The 24,107-nt window shown below is 52.2% G+C and overlaps 1 protein-coding gene across 1 annotated transcript; it reads right to left on the bottom strand.

Moving 5' to 3' along the window:
- Positions 1-541: 541 nt before the first annotated feature.
- Positions 542-23,881, bottom strand: SCAMP2 (secretory carrier membrane protein 2). The gene is made up of 9 exons (XM_061158992.1): positions 23,702-23,881; positions 11,319-11,387; positions 10,789-10,887; positions 8,589-8,706; positions 7,958-8,086; positions 7,129-7,288; positions 5,876-5,977; positions 2,331-2,448; positions 542-2,072 (listed from the first exon to the last, which is right to left on the bottom strand). Exons 1-9 carry the CDS (start codon positions 23,756-23,758, stop codon positions 1,938-1,940), a joined length of 987 nt encoding a protein of 328 aa, XP_061014975.1. The 5' UTR covers positions 23,759-23,881; the 3' UTR covers positions 542-1,937.
- Between the last annotated feature and the right edge of the window lie 226 nt (positions 23,882-24,107).

Raw genomic sequence — 24,107 nt, 5'->3', positions numbered from 1 at the left:
GCGCTGGCGCCCCACCGCCCCCGCGCCCCGCCCCTCCAGGTGCTCCAGGTGCGGCTCTTGGGAACCTGCGCCTTCACCTGCACAGGAAATCAGATGACCCGCCAGTACCCGCAAGATCCACTTGAAGATACTCAGGTCCTCGCGGGCTAACGGGAGTTAGCAGAGGCCAGCGGACGAGGTCACCGGGAAATCCCATGCAGGCTGGACAGCATCTTATTAGAGATCGCCCACGTGAATGGGTAGGAGAGAGAAGCCCCGTCTAAGACGGGGATAGGGTGTGCTCAAAGAGGCCCCTCTCCTCCAAGACCAGCAACTGTGAATGTGGAAGTACCGGAACAATAAAGTACCATGGAAGAGGACAAGCAATCTCAGTCAGGCGCTCACCCCCGGGCTGAGGACTGAGCCTGCCCAGACCGGCCAGGGAGCAGAGTGACCAGCCACAGCATCTTCACCGTCTCTTCTCGCCTCCGGCTGGCCTGCCTCACCCCAACCCTGCGGGCCACTCCCAACTGTCCCAGTACAGCAGACGTCAGCACCAGTATTGTCTGAAAATGTCTTTTTTTATTTAAGGACAAAATTGAGACATAACATATACATTTGTACATGAAGAAAAAAAATACCAGAAAGGAGTTTACAAAACCTTGGTCACTGCCATCATCATTCAGTGGCTCTGGGGCGGTGTCAGCTGGCGGCCTCTGGGTAGGCCCCAGATGCCCTGGGTTGGACTCCCCTCAGTCTACCCACCCACTCCAACCATCTCTGGAGGACAGGATACAGGTTTTAACCTTGAACTCCTAAGCACCCATCAGAGTGACACAACTGGCGAATCCCCAGGACTAGTGGAAGGTGACCTAGACTCTACTTGGGGAGTATGGGAGAACCCTGGGGGATTAGTCTGGAACCCTCAAAAAGGTGGCCTGAAGAATGAAGTTCTGAACTCATTCCCCTTGCCCTCCCTAAGAGTCATACAAGCTAGATACTGCTGATGGTGGGGGGCAGGGATGGGCAAGAGTTTGAGGCCAAGCCAAAAGGCAGCTGTCCCTCAGAAAGAGAGGAAATCAAAACAAACAGGGCCAAACAAACCACACCTGGATAATCAAACCCACCCTAATACAAGACTGCCAAATGCTGGGCAAGACAACTTCAGGTCAGTGTCCTCTATCCCTCTCCATCCCCAAATCCCAACCAACCCCATTGCACATTCAGTAAGTCTAAAGAGGGAAGGGCTTAAGAAGAGCCCCAGAGGGCAACACGTACTGCCCACACCGGGAGGATGCAGGGGGCCTAAAGGGCTAGGAAACTGTTCATTAGAAACATGAGGCAGGACAGAGGCTGGAAGCCCAGAGTTCACCCTAGAGTGATCTGAGTAACAGAACCCAGACTGCAGCTCATCTAAAGGGGAGCCCTTAAGAGGCTCCCAGAGTCTGAGCAGGAGGGAAGGGCAGGACTGTGGAAGCCACAGGCTGGGTCTATGAAGCCAGATTCTGGTCAGGCCTGCTGGGGAGGAATGGAATCTCAGGACTCCAGCAGAAATTAAACCCCAGGTGGTTGGGCCCAGGACAGCCAGTGATCCCAAGTGTGTATGTTTGCGTGTGTGTGTGTATGTGAGTCCATGTGTGTTATCTGTGTACGGGAAGAAGAGAACTTCAGTCCCAGTGCTTCCAAAGAGACAAAAAAATCCTATCAAACCACCACCAGAGAAGAAAAGACAGCTTTGTTTTTTTTTTTTCTCTTGTGTAAAAAAAAGTCCCTGTCCCTCCCTCCCCTTTCCTCAGGTGGAAGGGAGAGCTGGTTGCTGAGGGAGGAAGAAGAGCCACAGGCAAGACCCTCCCCAAGTCTGTGCTGGGCATAACCAATGCTTAAGGCACCCATGGAAAGTGCAGCTCAGAAGGCAGGTGAGAGAGGAGGCCAGGGCAGAGGGAGGAGAGTCAGGAGGACTAATTCCCCTGGAACGCTCCTTGGGCAGCAGATGAGGCGGCATTGCGGAAGGTCCTGTTACTGAAGATGCCCTGGGAAAACTCCTCCTGGGCCTGCTGGAAGCTGGCTCCTGTCCTGCGGTACAAGGAATGCACCTGCAAAAAGAGGCTGTGGTGAGAAAAGTCCACCCGCCTGGGGGCCACCAGCGCATGGGCCCAAGGCAGCCACCACGAACCCCAGCCTGTCTGCCCTCCCACCCAGAGCCTTGGAGGAAGCCACTGGGGCTCTGAGGACCCAGGAGACGCAACTGCTGTAGTGATGAACATCTCCCATGGAGAAGGCAGGAGAGAGGTGCCCACCCCAGGGGCTGGGGCTTCCTTGGGTTTGCAGCTGGTGCAGCACCCACCACTCACCCGCTTCAGGAGGAAGAGTGAGAGCACGGCGCAGAGGGTGAAGAAGCCAGCCACCACCATCATGATGATCGACACCGCCAAGTCGTGCTTCATCGTAGACAGGGCTGCAATCCAACCACTGCAAAGGGGAGGAGGCCGGGGGGAGCACAGTGGGACTGGGCCCCAGAGCTCCCTGTGAGGGGCTCTTCTCCAGTGGCCACTGTGTGCTGGACACCACCCAGGCATCTCTGGGCAGCACAGAGCCCTGTGGGCCAAAACCCTGGCCTGTGAGGCCAGGCCTCGTAAAGGCCACCAGGCCCCATAATGCCCATAGGGAATCTATGGGCCATGTGAGGCCTAGAAGGGAGGATGTGGCTGCTGCTTTCACAGTTAGGAGTAACGCTGGGTAGAGCCCTTTAGGGGGACATGGAAAGCCTAGGGCTGCTCACTGCGGAGGGCCCTCCCTCTGGGAAGGAGGGTCACTGGCCAACCCACTTCATTCATCCTTCTCACCTCAGCTCCCCACCCTGCAGCCCAGGGACAGTCCCGCTGCCTCCAGCCAGTCACATCTCCTTCCTGAGCCCCAATGTTCTCATCTACAAAGGGGACATCCTCACATTTTCTGATTTTAAAACTTAATACAAAGCTATAGCTATCAAAACAGTATGGTACTGGCATCAGGATAGACATATATTATAGATCAATGGAACAGAATTGAGAGGCCAGAAACAAATCTATATATTTATCATCAACTGATTTTAGGCAAGTGTGCCAAACCACTGAATGTTGAAGAATGGCCTCTTCAACAAATGGTGCAGGACAGCTAGATATCCACATACAAAACAATGAAGGTGACCAACACAATATTGTGAAGCAATTATCCTCCAATTAAAAATACATTAAAAAAATTAAAAGAAAAAACAAACCAAAATAATGAGGGTGCACCCTACTTCCACCATATAGAAAAGCTAACTCAAACCTAACAATAAGAACTAAAACTATTAGATCTCATTACAATTAAGAACCTTTGTTCATCAAATGATATTATTAGGAGCAAAAAACAACACACAGAAAGGAGAAAATTTATAAATCATATACCTGACAAGCAGCTATGCAGTATCCTGAATTTATGAAGAATTCAACAGACAGTCCAAATACTAAATTAGAAAACAATTTGAATAGACATTTCTCCAAAGAAAATATGCAAGCACATAAAAGATAGCCAACATCACAATTATTCAGGAAAGAGCAATCAAAATCACGAGTTACCACACTTCTAGATTGGCTATAAAAGAAAAAAGGAAAAAAAAAAGAAAAGAAAATAGTAAGTGTTAGGGAGGATGTGGAGGAACTGGAACCCTCATACACTGCTATTAAGAATGTAAAATAGTTTGGCCTGGACTTCCCTGGTGGTCCAGTGGTTAAGAATCCACCTGCCAACCCAGAGGACACAGGTTCAATCCCTGGTCCAGGAAGATTTCACATGCTGCGGGGTAACAAAGCCTATGCGCCACAACTACTGAAGCCCAAGCGTCCTAAAGCCGCTCCACAACAAACAGCCACTGCAATGAGAAGTCTGTGCACCGTAACTAGAAGTAGGCCCAGCTGGCCCAAGTAGAGAATGCCCGCAGTAACAAACACCCAGCACCGCCAAGAATAAATAAATAAAATAGTTCAGCCACTGTGGAACAGTCTGGCAGTTCCTTAATAAATTATACATAGAATTACCATATGACCCAGCAATTCCACTCTCGGATACATACCCTAAAGAACTGAAAGGAGGTACTCAAAACCCTTTACACAAATGTTCATAGCAGCTCTATCTATCCACAACAGCAAAAAGGTGGAAACTCAAATGTCTATCAGCCGATGAGTGGATAAACAACATGCAGTATCTCCAAGAACTATGGAATATTATTTAGTCATAAAATGTCATGAAATACTAACATGAACCTTGAAAATATGATGCTATGTGAAAGAAGTCAGGCACCAAAAGCCAAATGTTAGGCTCAGTGGTAAAGAATCTGCCCGCCAATGCAGGGGACGCAGGTTCACCACACGCTAAGGAGCAACTAAGCCCGTGTGCGCCACAACTACTGAGCCTGTGTTCTAGAGTCCAGATGCCACATCTACTGAAGCCTGTGTGTCCTAGAGCCCATGCTCTGCAACAAGAGAAGCCACTGCAATGAGAAGCCCACACATGCTGCAACTAGAGAAACGCCCACGCAGCAATGAAGACCCAGCACAGTCAAAAATAAATTTTTTTAAAGCCATATATGATTCCATTAAAATGAAATGTCCAGAATAGGCAAATCCAGAGAGGCAGGAACTGTTTACTGGGTGCTGGGGGCTCAGTGGATGAGGGAATGAAGAGTGACTGCTTAATGTAACGGGGTTTCCGTACAGTGTGGTACAAATGTCACAGTGTGACACAGAATTAGACCGTGCTGATGTCTGCAGGACACCGTGAAGGAACTAAATGCCACTGAATTATACAAAGTGGCTTAAGTGGTAAACAAAATGACAGATCTTATGTGTATTTTATAATCAGTAACAAAAAAGGGAGGCGGAGGACATCCACTAATCGTGGGTGTTCTGAGGTGAGATGAGAAAGACACCGGGAGGCTGGAGGAGGCCTCCGAGCTCAGCCAGGCAGATCCAGGCAGGGCGGTGAGGGGCGGAGCAGGACCAAACTCAAGCCTTCTGGCTCCCAGTCCAGGGTGTAAACAGCAGTTATTAATCACAGTCTTTTACCAGGATCTCACTGAGGGTAATGAGTAATGAAACTGGGTCACCAGTCAAAGAGAAAAGGGCCAGATTAGAAATAGCAAGGCAAGAAGGCAGAGGGGAGGAGGAAGGCAGCATGCACTGGCCGTGAGTGTGAGGTGAGTCACCCCTCGCCACCACTCCGGACTCGCCAGCTCCACTGCAGGGCGGGGACCAAAATAGAGCAGCCCTTCCAGGCTCAGGCTTTCAGCCAAGTGCCAGCCTGACCTTTCTGTAATGTTCCCTGTGCGCTGGAGCAGAAAGGAAAACATCAGCCATCAGCTTTTCTTTTTGAGACTAATTCTGAGCTGAGAACGGCAACGGCCAGGACTCTCAAGCCAGCTGGATGCTCAAAGAGAGCAGTCCGAAGGAGCTGATCCACGAGGGGTGAGGGGTCCACCTCCTGAGGTTTACAGGGCCTCCAGAAAAAGTCACAGCTCACAGTTTGTAGAGGCCAGGACATCCATTGGCAGCTGCCCAAGCCTCGGGGCTTGTCCGGGGCCTGGGGGAGCAGCCGTAGGCTCTAGGAGGGCATGGCAGGAGAAAAGGACAAGCGGGCCCGGCACTGCAGGGCACAGCCCTGGGAGCCTAAGGATTCAGGCCAACTCCATCCACGACACTCCGGAAAGGGGTGAGCAAGGCAAAACGGTGAGTGGCTACCAGGGAAGAAGTGGAAGAAGGCAGACCCCAGCTGACTCACCACCCCTCTCCTAGCCATGGTGGAAGATGGGTCATCAGTGGGGCCTTTCTGGGAGCAGGGGAACAGGGCCTAATCCCCTCTGTGCTGTTCCACGTCTCACCTGTCACCCAGGCTAGGGATGCCAATCAACTGGATGATGTAGATCCCTATTTGACAGAAAAATACAAAGAAGAACACGAAGAAGCTGAAAGAGTTGTCAGACCTGTGAAGAGAGTGGGAAATGAGAAGTCACATAAGGGCTTCGGGCTCAGTCCTCAGCCTTCTCACTTGCCAGGACACCTTCCTCGCTAGGAGCCAGGACGGAGGGTGCCAGAGTAGACAGAGCTCCAGGGGTCAGCCACACTGTCCATGAGGACAGGGACACACAGACACCCCCATAATCAAAAAGGGCTTGCCTTCCGCTGCCTTCCAATTTAAGGGGTCAATGCTTGACTGCTTAAAGAGCTTATAAATAAAGTTGCTCACCCCAAGGACAATGTAAAAAATCTAACAGGCCATTTTCTGAAGTTATCTCCATTTCATAACAGGTAAGAAAATCTAAGCCTGTTATAAAGATAATAAAACTTTAAGAATCAATCTGTAGGCCTGGGCGGAAGAAAAGACATCTAGGGAGTAGGGAGCACCAGATAAAACTGGTGTTTTGAGAACTTCCATCTCGCCCTGGAGGGCTAGAATACAGTGAGGGTGCAGGTTTTGCCTGCTGAGTACATGAGAGGGTTTGGCCACTGCTCCGCCCCCTCTTTCCCAGGACCAGCTGGGCTCCCTGTCTCTCCTCCCTTCTCTCCTCACTCCCTGCTGGGCTCGATTAGGAGTTGATCATCAACTCCTAGTCTCAATTCCAAAAGTCCTAGGGGTCTGTGAGGTGGATTCATTCATGTCCACAGTACTGACCCTAGGGCCACCGGTCAAATACTGGCACTCATCCAGGCTCAAGGGTTACTGGGGAGGTGGGGGGAGGGGCAGACATGAGCATGGAGGGATAAAGCCATTGAGAGCTTATCTGACTCTTATCACACTCTGTCTGGCTATCAGAGACACACAGCCTCTCCCCAGGGACTAAAATCCCACTGAACCGGACAGACTGGGAGCAGGGGGAGAGCAAGAAAGGCTCTTGATTTCCTCTCCGGGTCTCCTGAGCCTGGTCCAAGGACAGGGCCGAGAGCAGACCTCTGGTACAACAGAGGAGAAAGCAGCTGCTGATCCCTGCCCGCTCTCGCTAAGGGTGGGGATGGGAAAGTGAATTTCCCCACCATTCCATTCTGCTCTAAGACTGGGAGGGGGCCCCAGGGCTGATGGGCTTTGGCCTGCTACCCGATGCCAGCCACATACTCACCCCTGCCCAGCGCCACTCACCTGAAAGCCTTATAGATGGGTCGATACCAACAAAGGAAGGCACAGGGGGTGAAGATCACAAACCACAGGATGGAGAGGCCGAAGTCTACTCCCCTGGAGGTGTCGACTAAGAACCAGGCCAGGCAGGCAAGTAGGTTCAGAAACAGAGTCACTGAATGCACTGGGGAAGGAGAGGGGGAGAGAGAGGCTTGTGCCAAGGTGACCGAAGGCTTCCCCACCAAGGCAAACTATCCCCTGAAGAGGAAATGAGGTGCATGCTGTGAGAGCAGCTGCAGAAATACTAGAGGACCTTGGTCTGCACACAGGCAGGGTGTTCTGAGACCTTAAAACCAGGGAACAAACCAAGTTCCTAAGAGAAGAAGGGACAGCCCAGGTATCTGAGGAGCGGCAGTGGGGGGCGGATACAGATACAAGGGCTGAGCTCTGGGGAATGAAGTCTTGCAGCAGGCTTTCCCCTGCTTGTGGACAGCTCCCAGCGGAGCTACAGGAAGTCTTCTCTCCTTACTCCTCATTCCTAGGAGCCGAGGGGACCATGGGGAGGAGAGGCCTTCCCCTAAGGAGGGTTGTTCAGTGCAGGGAGCTCTGTAGGAACTCTGAAGCCTCCGGTTAGTCCCACCCTACCTGATATGGAGTCTGGACTGGCCCTTGTGGGGAGGTTCCCAGGATAGGGAGCAGACTGTGGAGGGCCAGTTATGTGGGCAGAAGGCACCCCTCAGCCCAGCCCACACAGAGGCTGGAGCCTGCCAGAAGGAACGACCAGAGCATAGCCAGAACGCTCGAGTCACAGCCCACTTCACCCTGGGCTTGAAGGGGCAAAAGCAAGACTCACACATCCAGAGATAGTAGAGCATCTTGCATATCCGCTGGTAGTCGGCAGGGATCTCTGTGGAGAAGTCCTGATAGAAGCAGGGCTTGACAGGGCACCAGACAGGCAGGGGCGGCCAGTTGTTCTCTCTCACTGTGTGGGAAGAGGTGAGGGGGTGAGCCTGGCCTTAGCAGCAGCGTGGCGGGGTACACGTGGTGGCCCAGTCCACAGGCCAGAGCAGGGCTCCCGGGGGGTGCCAGCAGACGGGGCTCGGGGTGTGTGGATACGGAGTGGGATGCGGACAGGGTGACGGGACACAAACACCCCTGAGCTCACGCTGACACAATGGACCCCAAGTGCCCTGGGAAACACAGAGCCCGACGGCCTAAGTGATTACTTTTATTAACAACCAGGCCATAAGCACAAGGGGGCATCATCATGGGGAAGGAATCCTGGGACCAAGGCCCCTGCTCTAAGTAAATTCCAGAGTGGGGAAGGAGTGCAGAAATAATCTACATCCATTAGGACCGCTCGGCAAGTCTCCTGACTTGGCGTTCCCCAGGACAATGCCGTGACAGGGCTCAGGACAGCTCTGAGGCCGCCCTGGAACAAGCAGGCTCAGCGAGTCTTAAGCCGGGCAGCACGGCCTCCCTACCGTGTAAGTTGGCCACTGTGTTCTGAAGCTCCCGCTCCTTCCGTTCCAGCTCGGCCGCTTTCCTGTCCAGTTCTTCCTGCTGCCGGAGCAGGCTTGCCTGGGCTGCAGAGGCCACAGCCTGGAGGGTGCAGAGGAGGTGGAGGGCAGCCGGACACGAAGGACAGTGAGACAGTGGCAGTCTGAGCTGAAGGCAGAGAGGCCTTGCCCCACGCAGGGAGGGCCCAGAGGCGGTCCCAGGCCCAGTGTGTCGTGGGTACCCAAGACCACCATAGAGAGGCCAAGGTGACCTGCCCCTTCCACCTCCACACCACCTCCGGCCTCTTAGCCATCACCAGGGCTCTCCTCTCCCTTGCATCCTTCAGCTTGAGAGAGATGGGAATTATCCCCATATTGGAGTAAGGCAAAGTTCAAAGTGACTTTTGAGGTAACAGCAAAGGGAAAAAGATCTCAGAAGAGACCAACCTATAGCCAGAAAGCCAGAGACTCAAGCCTCATTTGAAGAACATGGAGTGTGCGTGTGTATGCATGTGTGTGTGAAGGAGAAACAGTGCAGACCTGCCAGCAGTGAGAGAGGAAGGGAGATACTCGAGGGCAGCCTTGTGCACCCAGAGCCTCGGGGATCTATATTTAAGCACTCCCCTCCCACCCAGGAGCTGCCCAGAGGTACAACTGAACTGTGACCCAGTACAACCCAGCAGCCCTTTAGGCTTGGCTGTGCTTGGCCTTGCTTTCATGATGTGCAGAGTCCAAGCTTTAGCCCTCTCCAGGCAGAGCAGGGAAGGCGCTAGGAGACCACACATGAGGCTGAACAGAGCTGGGCTTGAGCGTGGTGTTCCAGCCTAAAGCCCTGCTCTCCTTGTTGGAACCTCGTTCCTCCTGAAGTCTACAGTCATCTTTAGGGAACAGGTATCAAACTGGTCATCTCATGGAATAACAAGGGAGGCATATCTGTGCATGCACGTGTGAACACATGCAACACCCACATACCTTCTCCCTCTCTCTCTAAAATGAGTTCTCCAAAGAGTTAAAGCTGCCTTCAGGAGGTAAATTTTTTTTTTTTTTTTGGCGTTGGGGGGTGCAGGGGTTGGTGCGGGGGGAGTCTTGGTTCCCTGGCCAGGGATTGAAACCATGCCTCCTACAGTGGAACTGTGGAGTCTTAACCACTGGACCGCCAGGCAAGTCCCAGGAGGTAAATTTCAGGCAGTAGGGGCAGAAGCAGGACCAGAATTGACCACACTAGGCCACACTGGGGTCTCAGCCTCCTCTCCCCAAGTCTGCAACTTCAGTTGAGTAGGCCCAGGTCTCTACAGCCCACCACCCAGCTGGACAGAAGTCACGCTTGCCTCTAAGTCTCGCCTCACCTCCACAGGGCTCTAGTGCCAGGGGTGGGGCCCAGGGGCCCGGGCAGGGGCCGCACGTTCGCAGGAAGACCCATCAGACGACAGGAGCAGCCTGGGGCCCACTGGTGCCCACAGCCCAGCTCGGGTGGGCTCCGGGTACCTTGCCCTCCCTCATGCTCATCTACTCTTCGCCTACCTTCGGCAGGTTTCGCAGGTAGCTGTCTCTGAGAATACTATCTCCTCCTAGCAGCATCTGCCTCTCTGAGAGCTCGCTCACTGCCAGGAATCTGGTAGGCAGGAACCTGCTGGCCTGTCTAAGCAGGAGCTGCAACACACAACTCCACTGTGGGCCACGCTCACCGGGGGGCCACGAGGAGCGCAGGGTGGGGCTGGGAGGCATGGAGGGGAGTGTCGGGCATATAAGCACGCGAGGCTCAGAGTACTGGTGGAGGGACAGAGGAAAACAGGAAGGCAGGCAGGAATAAATGAGGGTTAAAAAATAAAGGGAGAGCGAGGGCAAGAGAGATGCTGGGTCCTAGGGAAGAGAGAACAAACCAAAGGCCCGAGGAGGATCTGGAAGGACACAATAGGGGTAAATGCTCTTCCTGCCACCAAGGAGCCTGGCCTGGTAAGTAGAGCTTATTTTGGGTGGTGGTCATGGGGTCGGGGGAGAGGATGCAGGTTGGTAGAGCAGACCCTCCACCCCCAAGTGACCAGCTCCCAGGAGATGACCAGAGGGCCCTAGAAGGGGAGCCCAGGATGAAAGCCCTCTGCCCCCTCCTCAATCTCGGGGCTCAGCTACCAGTCTGGGTGTGTCCCTTTCTGGAAAGGAGAGGCCAAAGGGATCTTGTCAACGGTACCTGGGGGGTTGGCTGGGTGGGCTCCACTGAGGGTTGGAGAACTGCCGGCTGCGAGGGCCCGGGCATCTGTGTGACAGGAACCGTCGTCGCCGCATTTGTCTGCGTCAGGCAGAGAGAAGCAGGGAGGTGAGTGGGCCTCCCCCAGTCGGTCACGTGGGAACAGACCCACCGTCGAGTGAGTGATGCGCCCTTGCCTGTGAGGGGCGCTCCCTCTGGGCCTGCCCTGGGCCTGCCTCTGCAGCTTCGTGGCCAACAAGCCTTAGGTTCTGGGCAATGTGAGGCCTAACCCTGAATCCTGGATCCAGACCATCCCAACACTACCTGGCCCTCCTCTTCCAGGAGGGGCCCAGATCATGGATCCTAAGGGGAGAATGGATGGGTTCCTCTTCCGTACTCCACCCCCCTGAGTTCACATTAGGCCTGTCTCTTTGAGGAACAGAACTTCTCTGTCTTTGCCAAGTCTCCTTACCCAGAGACGCCAGCACCACCCAGAGGACCCAGGGACTCAGAAAGAGGGCATGCCCACCAACCTCTGAGAAAGGGTTGAATTCAGCCAGGCCTCCTTGTGGGGCATTGGTCAGCTGGGTCACAGAGGGATCCTGAGAAGGTGAAAAAAGAGTCATCAGACGCTGGGGAAAAAGGAGAGTCTTGGTGATGGGGAGGGAGATCACCGTCTCCTGGCCCCTCCCGGGGATACCTGGCTGAAGTAAGGCTGTTGATGGCCCTTCCTAGAGTCCTGGAGAGCCTCTCCTCGAGGCTCCTGTGCCCAGCCCCTGCCATACCACAGCTTCAGTCATTTCTCTCTCCCTGGAAAAGGAGGGCTTCAGCCCAGATGACTTCCCAGAAGAGACTCAGAGCAAGGTTTACATACTGAGGCCCAGGAAAAGACACCACAGGTGTTCCCCTTGGAGCCCTTGAGAAATTCAAAATGGTTAGGGAATTCTCTGGTGGACCAATGGCTGGGACTTGGCACTTTCATTGCTGGGGGCATGCTCAATCCCTGGTTGAGGAACTAAGATTCCCTAAGCCATGCAGCATGGCCCCCCCGCAAAAAAAAAAAGGAGATTTAAAATCATTTAGCCTGAAAACTGGTCCAAGCAGTATATAGCCTGAAGTAAAACAAAGTGAAAGGATGTGTTAGGAAGTGGGAAAGTCTACCTGCTAGGTAACAGTCTGCTTCTGAATGGACCTGATGGCTCTGTGAGACCCAAGTGAAGCAGCAGGGTTTTGTTTTTTTTTTTTTTTTTTCTTAAAAACTGTACCACATAGCTGGTGGAATCTTAGATCCTTGACCAGGGATTGAACTCTGGCCCTTGGCAGTGAGAGCACTGAGTCCTAACCACTAAACCATCAGGGGATTCTGGAACCTGTAGGTCTGACCCCAGAGCGGGGTTGAATATAAATGTCCCTGGGCCTAACCAGGGCCTAACCTGAGGCCTAACCCTGAATCCTGGATCCAGACCATCCCAACACTACCTGGCCCTCCTCTTCCAGGAGGGGCCCAGATCATGGATCCTAAGGGGAAAATGGATGGGTTCCTCTTCCGTACCCCACCCCCCTGAGTTCACATTAGGCCTGTCTCTTTGAGGAGCAGAACTTCTCTGTCTTTGCCAAGTCTCTTTACCCAGAGATGCCAGCACCACCCAGAGGACCCAGGGACTCAGAAAGAGGGCATGCCCACCAACCATGCAGCACTTTACGGCTGCTCTTTACTAGTACTGGCCACTTGCCAGATTCGGCTCCCTCAGATCACTGTCTCCTGGAAAGGGGAGTCATCTGGGACCCACCAGCCTGCACTGAACAGATCTGGCGTGCGGATCCATTGGAGACACACACACACACACACACTGACTGCTTAGAATGAGTTCCTCTAGGACTGCCTTGATTGCCTTTTCCCCTCTAAATTACTTTTTTCTTTAAATTTAACTTTCAGTTTTGAGTCACTTGGTTGGCTGTTGAATCAAATGATTCTATGGTTTTACAGGTGGTCTCCTGGAGATGCCAGATGGGATCAGCACAGCCCAGGTACCAGTTGCTAACACTTACAAAATAACCCCCACCTCCTAGAGGACACTCACTTAAGAGTTCTTTGGATTTCACCCTCAAAAGTAGCGAAAGAATTCAAGTGACAGGTTATCCCAGAAAATCTTCTGCAGTTAGTGAAATTTAGGGTGTAACTAAGAACATTCAGAAGACCATACACACAGTTTATGTGGGGTGGGCCAGCAGTGATTATAAAATGACAGTAATTAATGTGTACATGCTCTGTTAGGGAAGACTAAGGGGAAACAGGTATTCAGCCTAGAAAAACATTTCTCAGTGGATTTCCTATGAAGTCAATGTGTCTTGAGTTTAACTTTGAAACAAAGTTAAAAATGTTTTTAAAAAATAAAGCAAAATAAACTGGTATTTACCTTCAGGGAGGGTTGAAGCGGGTGGGGGAGGGTGGGTAAATAAGATGGTATGAATGGATACTTTGCACTTTGTAACCTTTCCATACTGTTTTGTTATTTTTATTTCACAGAAAGCATTTATTCCTCATTTTCTAAAGGACAATTTAAGGTTCTGGAACAAAAACGTGCTGCTGGCTGCCAGTGCTGATTTTATTAAATCATGCACACTTGCGAGGAAGACAGACATGAAGGACTCAGCTGAAACGCCAAGAAAATGTTTTCGGAAATTTTTTTCTCAAATTCTTTTCAAAAAATGCAAAAATGTCCTCAGACCACAGCCTTTCCACGAGTTTTCAACCTTCCCTTTCCCAGAGGCCAACCCTTCAGGCCGAGGGCCTCACACAGGGCTCCCGGCCACCCTCTCTATCGTGCTGGCCTGGGGCCGGGCTGGGCACCTAACGCAGCTCCTGCACACTCGTACTCCCTTCCCCTCCCCACACACAACAGGTACGGGGCTCAGGCCCAGCCTGACAGCGATGCCTCTGGGAGAAACAGCTGCCCCCAGTCTCTGCCAAGGCCCCGTTACAAGGCCTCAGCGAGGGTTCCCTGTCGGCACACCTCACCCCTAGTCCCTCACAGCTCATCCAGATGCTCCTGGCCTTCTTGCTCAGCTTCCCCTCCAGCAGCAAGCCTCCACAGATTGATTCTCAAACACAGTATTCATGGTATACAGACTCGCAGAGAACCAGCCCTCAATTTTCAGACATAGAAATGGATACTCGCCACCCTGCAGGACTGGCTCCCTTATCTGAACATTTATAGAACCAAGGGTCAGCGCTAAACATGCCTCTTTCTCTCTCTCTGTTTTTTTTAAATGTTTATTTACTTGGCTGCACCGGATATCAGTTGTGGCACACAGGATCTTTAGTTGCAGCATGTGGGATCTAGTTCCCTGACCAGGGATCGAATCCAGGCTCTCTGCACTGGGAGTTCAGTCTCAGCCACTGGACCACCAGGGAAGAACCTGAACGTGCCTCTTTCACACATTCTGCCATCTTCGCACTAAGGCCATCAGCCCCTAGAGGGCAAGCCTGTGTCCGCAGGGCCCCAGGGCCTGGCCCAGAGCTGGACACACAGCCTCAACCCACTTCCTGTCTCCCCTGCACCCCACCCAGTCTCCTCCGCAAAGAGGCAATGTGGCTGTGTCCTTTCTGCTAGACACCATCCTTGCCAGGTGGCTCCTGCAATTTGGACAAAGTGACAAGGTGAGGCTCAAGAGGCCAGTTGGAGGAACTGGCCTTGAGGTTTTTTGTTGGCTGAACGACTAGCAGATTTCTCCCAGAATTACTGGGCTGGCTTCCTGCAAGAAAGATCTAGGGCTCAGAATCTGTTCCCCTTTTAGACTCCGCAGACATCAAGTCACAGCCCAGTAAGTGAACTGAAGTCACTGAAATCAGATCCACCGTCCAAGGGACGGGTTACTGGAGTCTGTCACTACAGGACAAGGGCAGAGGGGCGGCCCTGGTAAGCAGTGTCAGGAGCCAGCATACCCACTTGGCTGAGGTGTACACCTTTAATAGGCAGCCTCCATACCTGTGAAGAGATGTCACTTTCTTACCAAGGTTAGCCAGAAGAGGATTCTGGAGGGTGGGGGGACTGATCACCCTGTCCAAACTAACCCTCTTCTTTTCTCAACAATCTTAAGGAGTTGGCCCTGGGCCCCTAATCAGGCTCACCACAAACAAATCCTGTCTCCTCTAGCAGGCAGCTACAGTCAGGTACCTCTGTATCTAGTTCATACTTCTGGCTTCTAGTGCTTGGTGGAGGGCCTGATGCAAGCAGAAGCTCAGGAAATGTCTGGAATAAGGACTGCAGGCTGATGGCCCTTCTCTGCTTTCTCTACAAGCTGCTGCCCAAGTGCCAAGGCACAGAGAAGGGAGGGCCACCTGCAGCAGAGCGGCAGCCCCAGGGCCTAGAAGGACTCTGCTTGGGGAAAGGAGCCTGGAACACTCTGGGAGACACGGGTGCCTTCCACCTGAGGAGACCTAGGCACTCTCTGACAGATGTGTGTGGTTTCAAGAGAAGCTGAGGCCCAGTGAGAGAGCAAGGGAGGAGGAGGGACGGACAAGGGAGCTGACACGTACACAATGTCTACCATGTGCAGGCTCGTCACCCAGTGAAGCTACTGCTAGTCATCCCAGAACTGGCCACTGTGTCATACCACCAGAAAAGAAGGTTCTACCAGCCTTTCTCAACCTGGTTCCTCGAGACAGTCAAGCCCCACTGCCCCAAGCCATCCACTGTCTGCAATGACCTGCCTTCTTCCCTGTGTATTAGAACAGTCCTGGTGATGTTCCATCCTCAGGAAAATGGAGAAAACAGTAGTTCCAGTCAGCTTCTGTGTTCTGTGGCCCAGCTGAGGAGCCCTGGCTGAGAAAAGCTACAACCCACCTCCTCATTCAACCTTACCACCACCCTGTGAAGGAGGAGTATGAGGATGAAGAAAGGCCCAGCTCAGAGAGCAGAAGTAATTCATCCAAGACCTCAGGGACTGTAGTGGTTGAGCCCAATTTTGAATCCAAGTCTGTCTTTCTCCAAAAACACAAGTGGTAAACCTGTGTGGGCAGTCTCCCCAAAGCCTGGATCAGGGGCTGACCAACAGAAGGTGCTCGGTCACCATGGGGTTGAGGGGTCAACCAGAACGACTGGGTCTGCTCGGCTATTTGTTCCTGAACTTCAGAGCAGTCCTTCTGGGCGAACACCCCTGGAAGGACACTGGCAGGGAATCTTGTGAGTAAGGACCACACTGACTGGCCTGAATGAGGACCCTCAGCTTTCCCCTCGAGTCACAAATAAGTCAACGGCAGCAATCTTCCTTCCCTCTCACCAAGCATTAGCCGGCTGGTAAGTGGGTCAAGCATTTAAAACCATGGTGAGAGCTAAGTCTCACCTACCCAGAAGTAAGCTGACACCCCCTCAGTGCCCAAAGGACTCAACCGGCTCATGCCCTTGATTGAATCTCTAAGAAGGAGAACGCTCCCGATCTCAGTTCCTTTCATGCTGCGAGGGTGAGGGAGACACCAAGAGGAACAGGGCGAAGCTCCTACCCTGCAGGAGACCACAGTCTGGGAGCTGAGCACACAGCGCCAGTGACCACGGGAGGGGAGGGGAGGGGAGGGGAAGGGAGGGGAGGGGAGGGGAGGCTGGGCAGCTCGGGAGGAAGGCTGGGTTCCGAGGGGAGGGGAGGAAGGGGCGCACAGGCCCAGTCAGGTAAGCGCAGGCCATACAGCTCCGGGGCAGGGGGCACTCGGTGGAGCTGGGCTGGGAGGCACTGTCCAGTACATCTGGGCTGGAGTTCTGCTGGAGGGGGAAGGGCCTTGAAAAACATACTTGTTTTCACTGGTTTGGCAACGCCTTTCCCCCAGGTCTCGGCTGTGCGCAAGTTTACTGCGACTTTTCCTTGCTCTACCGCCCTCCACTCCACCCAGGCTCCCAATGTGAGGTTTATTTCAGGCTTCGAATAAACACGTTAAACAAATACCTCATAGACTAAAAAAACAAAAACAAAACTTGGCCACTCTCTCTGAGAGGCAGAGAGTCACCACTACTTTGGATCGCCTGCGAAGTCCTGTTTGCTTTAGTGACAAGGCTGTGTGTCACAGAACAAGACAGAGCGCTCATCTCCAGGTCGGCTGGCTGGGTCCCAGGCGAACCAGGCGCCACGGTTAACCTTGGTTTCTCTGCGCTACAGCCTGAGAAGCCATCCAAAGGAAACATGACAAAAACATGTGAAAATCTGTATCTGCAAAAGTATTCACTGCACTGGTATTTACAAAGGGGCGGGGTGGGGGGTGGGGAGCAGGGAACAACTTAAATACCCAGCGACAGCGAGCTCCAATACATTTCGGTGCACATTCCCTCAATGGCCTAAACAGTCACTAAAAATCAGTTATGAACACAGGGCAGCAATACAGAAACAGCTCGGTTATAAGAGTACCAAATGACGATTCTGTCAGAAGTACTCACAACAGAAAACACATCAAAACAACAATGGCTGCAAAACACTGGTAGACACAGGGATGGTTTATTTTGTTTTCCAAATGTTGTATAATGTGATTATGTCATGTTTATGTTAAACAAATACACACACACTTCTTTTCTAAGAAGAGAGCCTGAGAACCCATCAAATGAGCAAGGTGCACCTTGGGGCCTCCCTCCCTGCCACAGCAGTGATGTACAGAGGCTCCCAGAAAAGAGAGTCCAAGTCCCTGGCCTGGCGTTGAGGCGCTCCATGACCTGGCACCAGCCTTCCTCCAGGAGCAGCCTGTCCTCCATCAAGTGGAGCCCCCTGCCCTGCCCTGTCCTTCCACCTCGGTCTGTCTACTCCCCACACAAACCATTCCACACCAGCACAGGGTGAGGATGCCGAGAAAAGGCCTTGGTTCCTGCCCTCAAGAAGCAAATAGCACAGAGAACACAACAGAAGCCAGGGCAAGAAGTGACAGCATGTGACCAGTGCTGAACAAGGGCAAGGGCAATGGGCTCGCAGAGGAGGGAGTGAAGAGGCTGTCGGAGACTCAGGGAAGGCTTCTCTGAGGCGGCATCTGAGCTGGATCTCGAGAGAGGAAAGAAATTAAGCAAGCACTCAAGAGGGAGAGGAGAACAGCATCTGCAAAGACATGGGATCTTTAAAAAGACCTTGCATACGTTCAGTGAGAAGGATCAGGAGACTGTAGAGCAAAGTGTATATACAAAGAGAGGAGCACCAGGGACCCAGCCTGAAGATGGCTAGGCCGGACTGCAGGCTGTGGCAATGGGGGCAACAAGAGATTGTGCAAAGCCTGTGCGTTTAGTTGTATCCAACTGTTTGTCACCCCATGGACTGTAGCCCACCAGGCTTCTCTGTCCCTGTGGGTTGCTATTTCCTTCTCCGGGGGATCTACCCGACCCTGGGATTGAACCTGTATCTCTTGTGCAAACTGGCAGGTGGATTTTTACCACCACGCCACCTGGGAAGCCCTCAGAGATTGTGAGCAGTGATCGTCTCTGCCAGCAGTGAGGAGAACGCAGTGCTCAGGGAAGGAGGATGGCAGGAAGGCTGCCTGGCACACAGAGTCCACATGGGAGATAGTGAGGCCTGAGCTAAGGGATGACACGGGGGATGCAGAAGAGGGAACGGGCTCCGGAGACCCTCCTCAAGTAGATGCTACAGGCTTGACCACTCCACGGGATGGTCCGGGTATAGAGTTACTGCAGGACAGGAACACAGGGGAGGGGAAGGGAAGGGAAGGAGTGGAGTGACTGAGGCTGCCAGCTTGGGGGACCAGCAAACAGTGCCACCACTGAGCAAGACAGGTGGTCATGGGAGAAGAGAAACAGGATTTCCAGGAGCGGGTGTGTGGGAGCAGGGAGAAGATCTGGGAAGGTACTGATTCGCATCAGAGAGACTGATAAAATGCATCTGGGTGAAATGGGTGGAAATGTCCAGGTAAGAGCTGGAAATACTGGTGTGGAGCTCAGTAGAAGGTGAGGGCTAGAGCTCTAGATCTGAGACCACTGGAATGTGGATGCTACTCTGAGGCCATGAAAGTGGGAGGACTTACTTGGAGAGGTATACACTGAGAACAAAGTCAAGGACAGAACTCTAGGAAACCCCGAAATGCAGGAGACAGGAAGAGGGAACAGGCAGAAGGAGGTGAGAGTTATCAATGTAAGGAGGCCAAGGACAGAGAGAACTTCCGGAGAGACTGGTCAGACAAGCTGGTGCACCACAAGCAGCAGACCCAAAACGGGCCCACAGATCCCAGAGAGTTCACAAGAGTGAGGTGGCGCCTAGGGGCGTGGAGCTGAGAGTGTGCGGAAGTGACTTAAGTTGGTGCTCCTTCACCTGGGATACGTTCTCGAGCCATAGGCTTTCTGCTCTCAGGACCTCCTATTGTAGGACTCTGCCCCATTCTCCCTCAGATCCCTCACAGGTTCTTTTGGCAAGTTTTGACTGCCCTTATCACGCCAGGGCATGCTGTCAGGATCAGTGAGCATTTCTTAGCTCTCCTGTCAGATTAGAAGCTCGAGCAGGCCATGTGCCCATTTACCCTGGTCTCCTGCACAGGCCCTCGGAGCAGTGGCTCAGTGATGCGCATGAACGTGTCAGCAACTCACAGGGGCACTCCTGGACGAGTCACACCTTGCGAATTAATGTGCACGGCACTCTTCTCTGGACCAGCAGCAAGTACCCCTTGTTTGTCCTGGTTAAATATTACCGTTTCTCTAAACCCAGGACTGTCCTACTCCCAAGTGGCTCCAAAGAAAACTTACTAGACACATAGGGTCAAAGTTCAGCTGTATCACCGGCCAAGGACTTTCTAACACCCAGACTACTTCCAGGTGCCAATCGTTAAGGCAAAAATCCCTCCCCACTCCCACCTGGGCAGCTGCCTGGAGTCAGTTAAACGGTATGAACCTTGCCATTTTCAAATTTCTTGAGACAGTGCTCCTGTTCCCCAGGAAAGGTCTACCAGGTCCAACTGGGGGTTCTGAGAATTCCCAAAGCTGCAGTCAAACTGAAGTCCACCCTCTCGGGGAAGTGACAAAGCCCTCAGTGTCTCTGCAGGGAACTTCATGTGACTGTTCACGCCCAAATCACGTTTCTGCCACCACTTTCTCCTCCCACAGGAGAGAAATGTCTTAAATCCTTGGGAAGCAGCCACACCACCAAGATTATCTTTTAAGTGCAAGGAGGCAACGTGTGAAACTGATATGGTGTGATTTGGCAACTCGTGAACGCTGAAAGGTTTTCTCTGTTCGGAACCATGAGCTAGTCCACTCCCAGATCAGTGTCGACTGCCTGGGGTAACCTAACAGAAACACCAAGCAGCAAAGCAGCCCAGACATTTGCTGGGGTCCACTGTTTTTCAGTGGACTGCTGAAATAGAAAATGGGGAGAACAATGCCTATCTGGAGCCCTCAACCTCTTCATCACCCGACAAGACTTTCTGAGAAACTTTTGGGAACAGACATGCTGGAATCAGTAGCAAGCAGGACCTGCAAACCCAGATGGTACACAGCAGATGCACCATAATGCACAGAGGGATTAGGGAGTGCCAGGGGAGGTTGGGAAACCAGCCACTCTCGGCTTGCACTTTCCTGCTTCCTCCTAGGAGTTTGGTAAAAAACCTCTGCTGCACTCTTGTGACAACTTTCCACTCACAGTCTGACACTGCAGGAAGTTTTCTAATAATACCACTATAACCGTACACAAGGAGGAGGTCATAAAAGCCCACGGCCACAGTTCAGGTGGGGATGGAATAGAGTGCAGATAAAAAACACACATAAGGAAGTCAACCTAAAAACACACCAGGAGCTTCAGGGGATATTACAAGAGTCAGAAGAAGGATTCCATGGTTGCAAAACTCTGAGAAAGGCTGGATCAAACAAAGTTGAGTAAATATCTTTACTGCAGGATTTCTTGGAGCCTTTAACAAAAGAACAAGCCTGGTCAACCTTCAAGAAAATGATTCCTGGCTTTATTTGACCACAGAAGCCTGAGCACCTTTCAGGAATGGCATTACTCAGAAAACATGCTGTATTAAAATAGCATCTAGCGCAATACAGGAGATTTCCTGGTGGTTCAGTGGGGAAGAGCCCACCTGCCAGTGTAGAGGACAAGGATTCAATCCCTGGATCTGGAAGATACCACATGCCATGAGGCAACCAGGCCCATGTGTCGAGCAACTATTGAGTCTGCGCTCTAGAATCCGTGCTCCTCAACAAGAGAAGCCACCACAATGAAAAGCCCACACACTGCCACAAAGAGTAGCCGACGCACAGCAATAAAGACCCAGCGCAACCAAAAATAAATAAATCTTAAAAAAAAAAAAAGCACAATACAATCCATATTATTCCACCCCCACACACTGAAAAACAACAAAAAAAGCTCACCTAATTTGTTACTTTCACTCTTACCAGTACTCTCATTTTAAGAATGGTAACAGTGGTGATGATGTTACACTCTTTCCTTAGCTGGCCTAAGTAACTGCCAAGGCAGTTTAAAATCTTTAGGACAGCACTATCCAGAGAAGAAAGCTGAGATCTGAGTCCCTTCCTGCTTTAATTAGCTAGTGACTCTGGCATGTCCCATCCTCACTGCATTCTTGGTTTCTCATCTCTAAACCAAAAGGGTTAGAAGAGATTTCTGAGGATGTTCCCAGCTCTAAAAATCCACCATGGAACTCCGAACACAAAGTACATTTTTGTAAACCACCATGGAGAGAAGGGGGGGAGAAAAGACTTCTGAAGGCCGGTTAGGTGTGACAGTTTCTGAGTCTATAAAGCTCTGTGCCAATACCCTAAGTAAATGAAGCTGGGCTCACACCCAGGCCCCAAGGGCTTTGCCTTTCCAGTGTCCCAGCCCTGGCAGTCAGAGAAACAGAAACCACCACCACAAGGAGAGGGAGGGCAGCTCTCCAGGAAAAGAAGTTTGGGGGCCTCACACCCAAAGCTCCTTCTCCCTCCACAGCTGTGCACCAAGAGGAAAAACCCAGCCCAGAGTCAGGAGGAGCAGAATCGCAGCCAACCGGCTCTCGCCTTCCCCCACAGGCTTCCCCACCAGATGTTACTCTTTACAGGACCACAGCTGCTTCCTGTCCTGCCATATCCTGGGGCTGCCCGATGGACAGACTATCTTGCTTCAATGCAGAAGTTACTTCTACCATAGTTTGCACAATCATTTCTGGGGTTGGAGATGTGGTTTAAGACTTTCAAGCTGCTATTAATACAGGGCAAAATTTAGGCCAATTATCTAGCCCACTGCTAGCACTGAGGACAAGCTCTCTGCATCTCTGGACATCTGACTGCCTCTTTCAGACAGCAGCAGACATTTGATTTCTGATTCTGACAGTACAAAAAAGAAAGAAAAAGGCACATGATTACACAGCACACATACCAAAAGGCTTCTAGAGCCTCACTAAAACTCAAACTTCGGTATCATACAGCAGTTTTATAACTAAAGCAAAATAGTTATCTGAAGACAATGGCATAGAAAAAAAAATGCAAATGTTCTTTCTTTACTCAAATAGAGATTACTGCATTACATAAAAGATAAGGTCCACCAAACAGTTCTGTCAAGAAGCATGAAGCTACTAGAGGAATGTTAGGAATTCCCTGATGTTACCAAGATATCAAAATTTGCCCCGAGGGCTCCCACTGGCTAAGTCACCTTAAAGTCAAGAAGTGAAAGTGAAAATGAAGTCCCTCAGTCGTGTCCGACTCTTTGCAACCCCATGGACTGCAGCCCACCAGGCTCCTCTGTCCATGGGATTCTCCAGCAAAATATTCACTCTCCGACATTCATTCTAGTCTCCTTTGTGTTTACGCTGACCCTTGAAAGAAAGGATTCAGGGTGGAAAAGCTCATGCTGTGTCTTGCAGGAAGGACCCCCTCCAAGGACTTCCCCTACACCTGCAGGAAACTTTTAAGTTGCCAATGACCAAAATAAAGAACAAGCAGGAAGAGCTCACATGCCTGGTGACATCCTGACAAAGCAGAAAGCTCAGGGCTCATAAATCACTAGTCAGCACAAGCAAGCTTCCCTAGAACTGGTTTTGAGCAGACACAAAACATGAGGCACCGGAGCTTTGGAGTTAAAGGAGTCCCAACCCTCCATCACGGAAAAGAATACCCCTATGCTCTTAGCTCAAAGGTGGGAAGGTCTTGGCTTTTAATAGGAAGTCTCTTCTTCCTTGGGCAATTGTTAAAAGGTCAGGCCAGCTCATAGATCGGTGCATCTCATCTACCCTGCCACCACACACAGGTCCATCAGACCAACATTCCGTGCACTTCAAGTCCCTCAGAGGCTCCTCACTTCTCCTCCCTCTCTACCCTGGGCTCTCTCATCTAGCCAGAGCCCAGTCCAAACTAGATCCATGGCCAACGTGTGACATTGTTATCAAGGCCATATTTCAACTTGGGTTACCAGCCTTCCCTTTCTGACAAATCTCAGGGGCTCTCCTATACCTTATAGACTAGTTGGCTGTGTGTGTGTGTTGCGGGGGATGGTCTTGGGATTTTCTCACATTTCTCCATCCCTCTAGAGTCTTCCACCTCCTCATTATGTTGCTGTCACCCTCTCTCCTAAAGTGACCCAAGGCTAGCATCTCCCCAAGACCGCGGGATGTGGTAGTCACACTCTCCCCTCAGGTGAAGTCGCTTCTGTCCCTGAAGCTGGGGGCTTCCCTGATCCTGTCTGCGCCAGTCCCCTTCCCTAGCGGTATCCAGTTAGAAGGGCTACGTTCCTGGCAGCTAGGCAGTACCACCTTTCCCCAGCGTACAGCGCCCCGCCCCCTCCGCTGTGCCACCTGCTGCTGGTCCCGCCCCCCAGGCGCTACGATAGGACACCCCTCGAAGCCCGCTCTCCCATTGGGCAGACAGCCCGTCCCTCCTACGCCACGTCTCCCGGCTCTGGCGAAAGAGGCCCGGGCGGCGGCCTTTGGGCACTGGACAGAGCTGTAAGATGAAGGCTCTACCTGGAAGGGGTTGACGTCCACTGGGTCCGCGAAGGGGTTGGTGTCGAAGGACGACATGGCGGTCGGGGGCCGACGAGCGAGCTCCGAGAGCGCTTCTGCCTCCGGGCACCCAGACCCAGCGGCGCTCTCCGTGCAGACCCTCCACTTCCGGGAGCGAGGCAGCCGTTCTGGCGCAGGCGCAACGTCCTCCCAGAGGGGCGTGGTCGTGTGACATCACAGAAGTCCGCTCCGCCCTCCTGCCCAACCCACTGTGGAGCCTGGTGGGCATTTGCTTCCGTTTACTTATTCCCTGTGTCCGTGCTCCAGTGGTCGGGGAGGCACCGAGGAACTTGGGAGACGCAGGAGGGGCTGCAGCCGTTCCCAACTGCCTCTCGGTCAGATAGGTTACAACACTGTGTTAGAAACT

The sequence above is a fragment of the Dama dama genome, chromosome 13 (assembly GCF_033118175.1).
Source record: "Dama dama isolate Ldn47 chromosome 13, ASM3311817v1, whole genome shotgun sequence".
In the NCBI taxonomy this organism is placed as follows: Eukaryota; Metazoa; Chordata; class Mammalia; order Artiodactyla; family Cervidae; genus Dama; species Dama dama.
The sequence above is the reverse complement of the archived record's forward strand: the minus strand, read 5'-3'. Positions and strand labels throughout refer to the sequence as shown.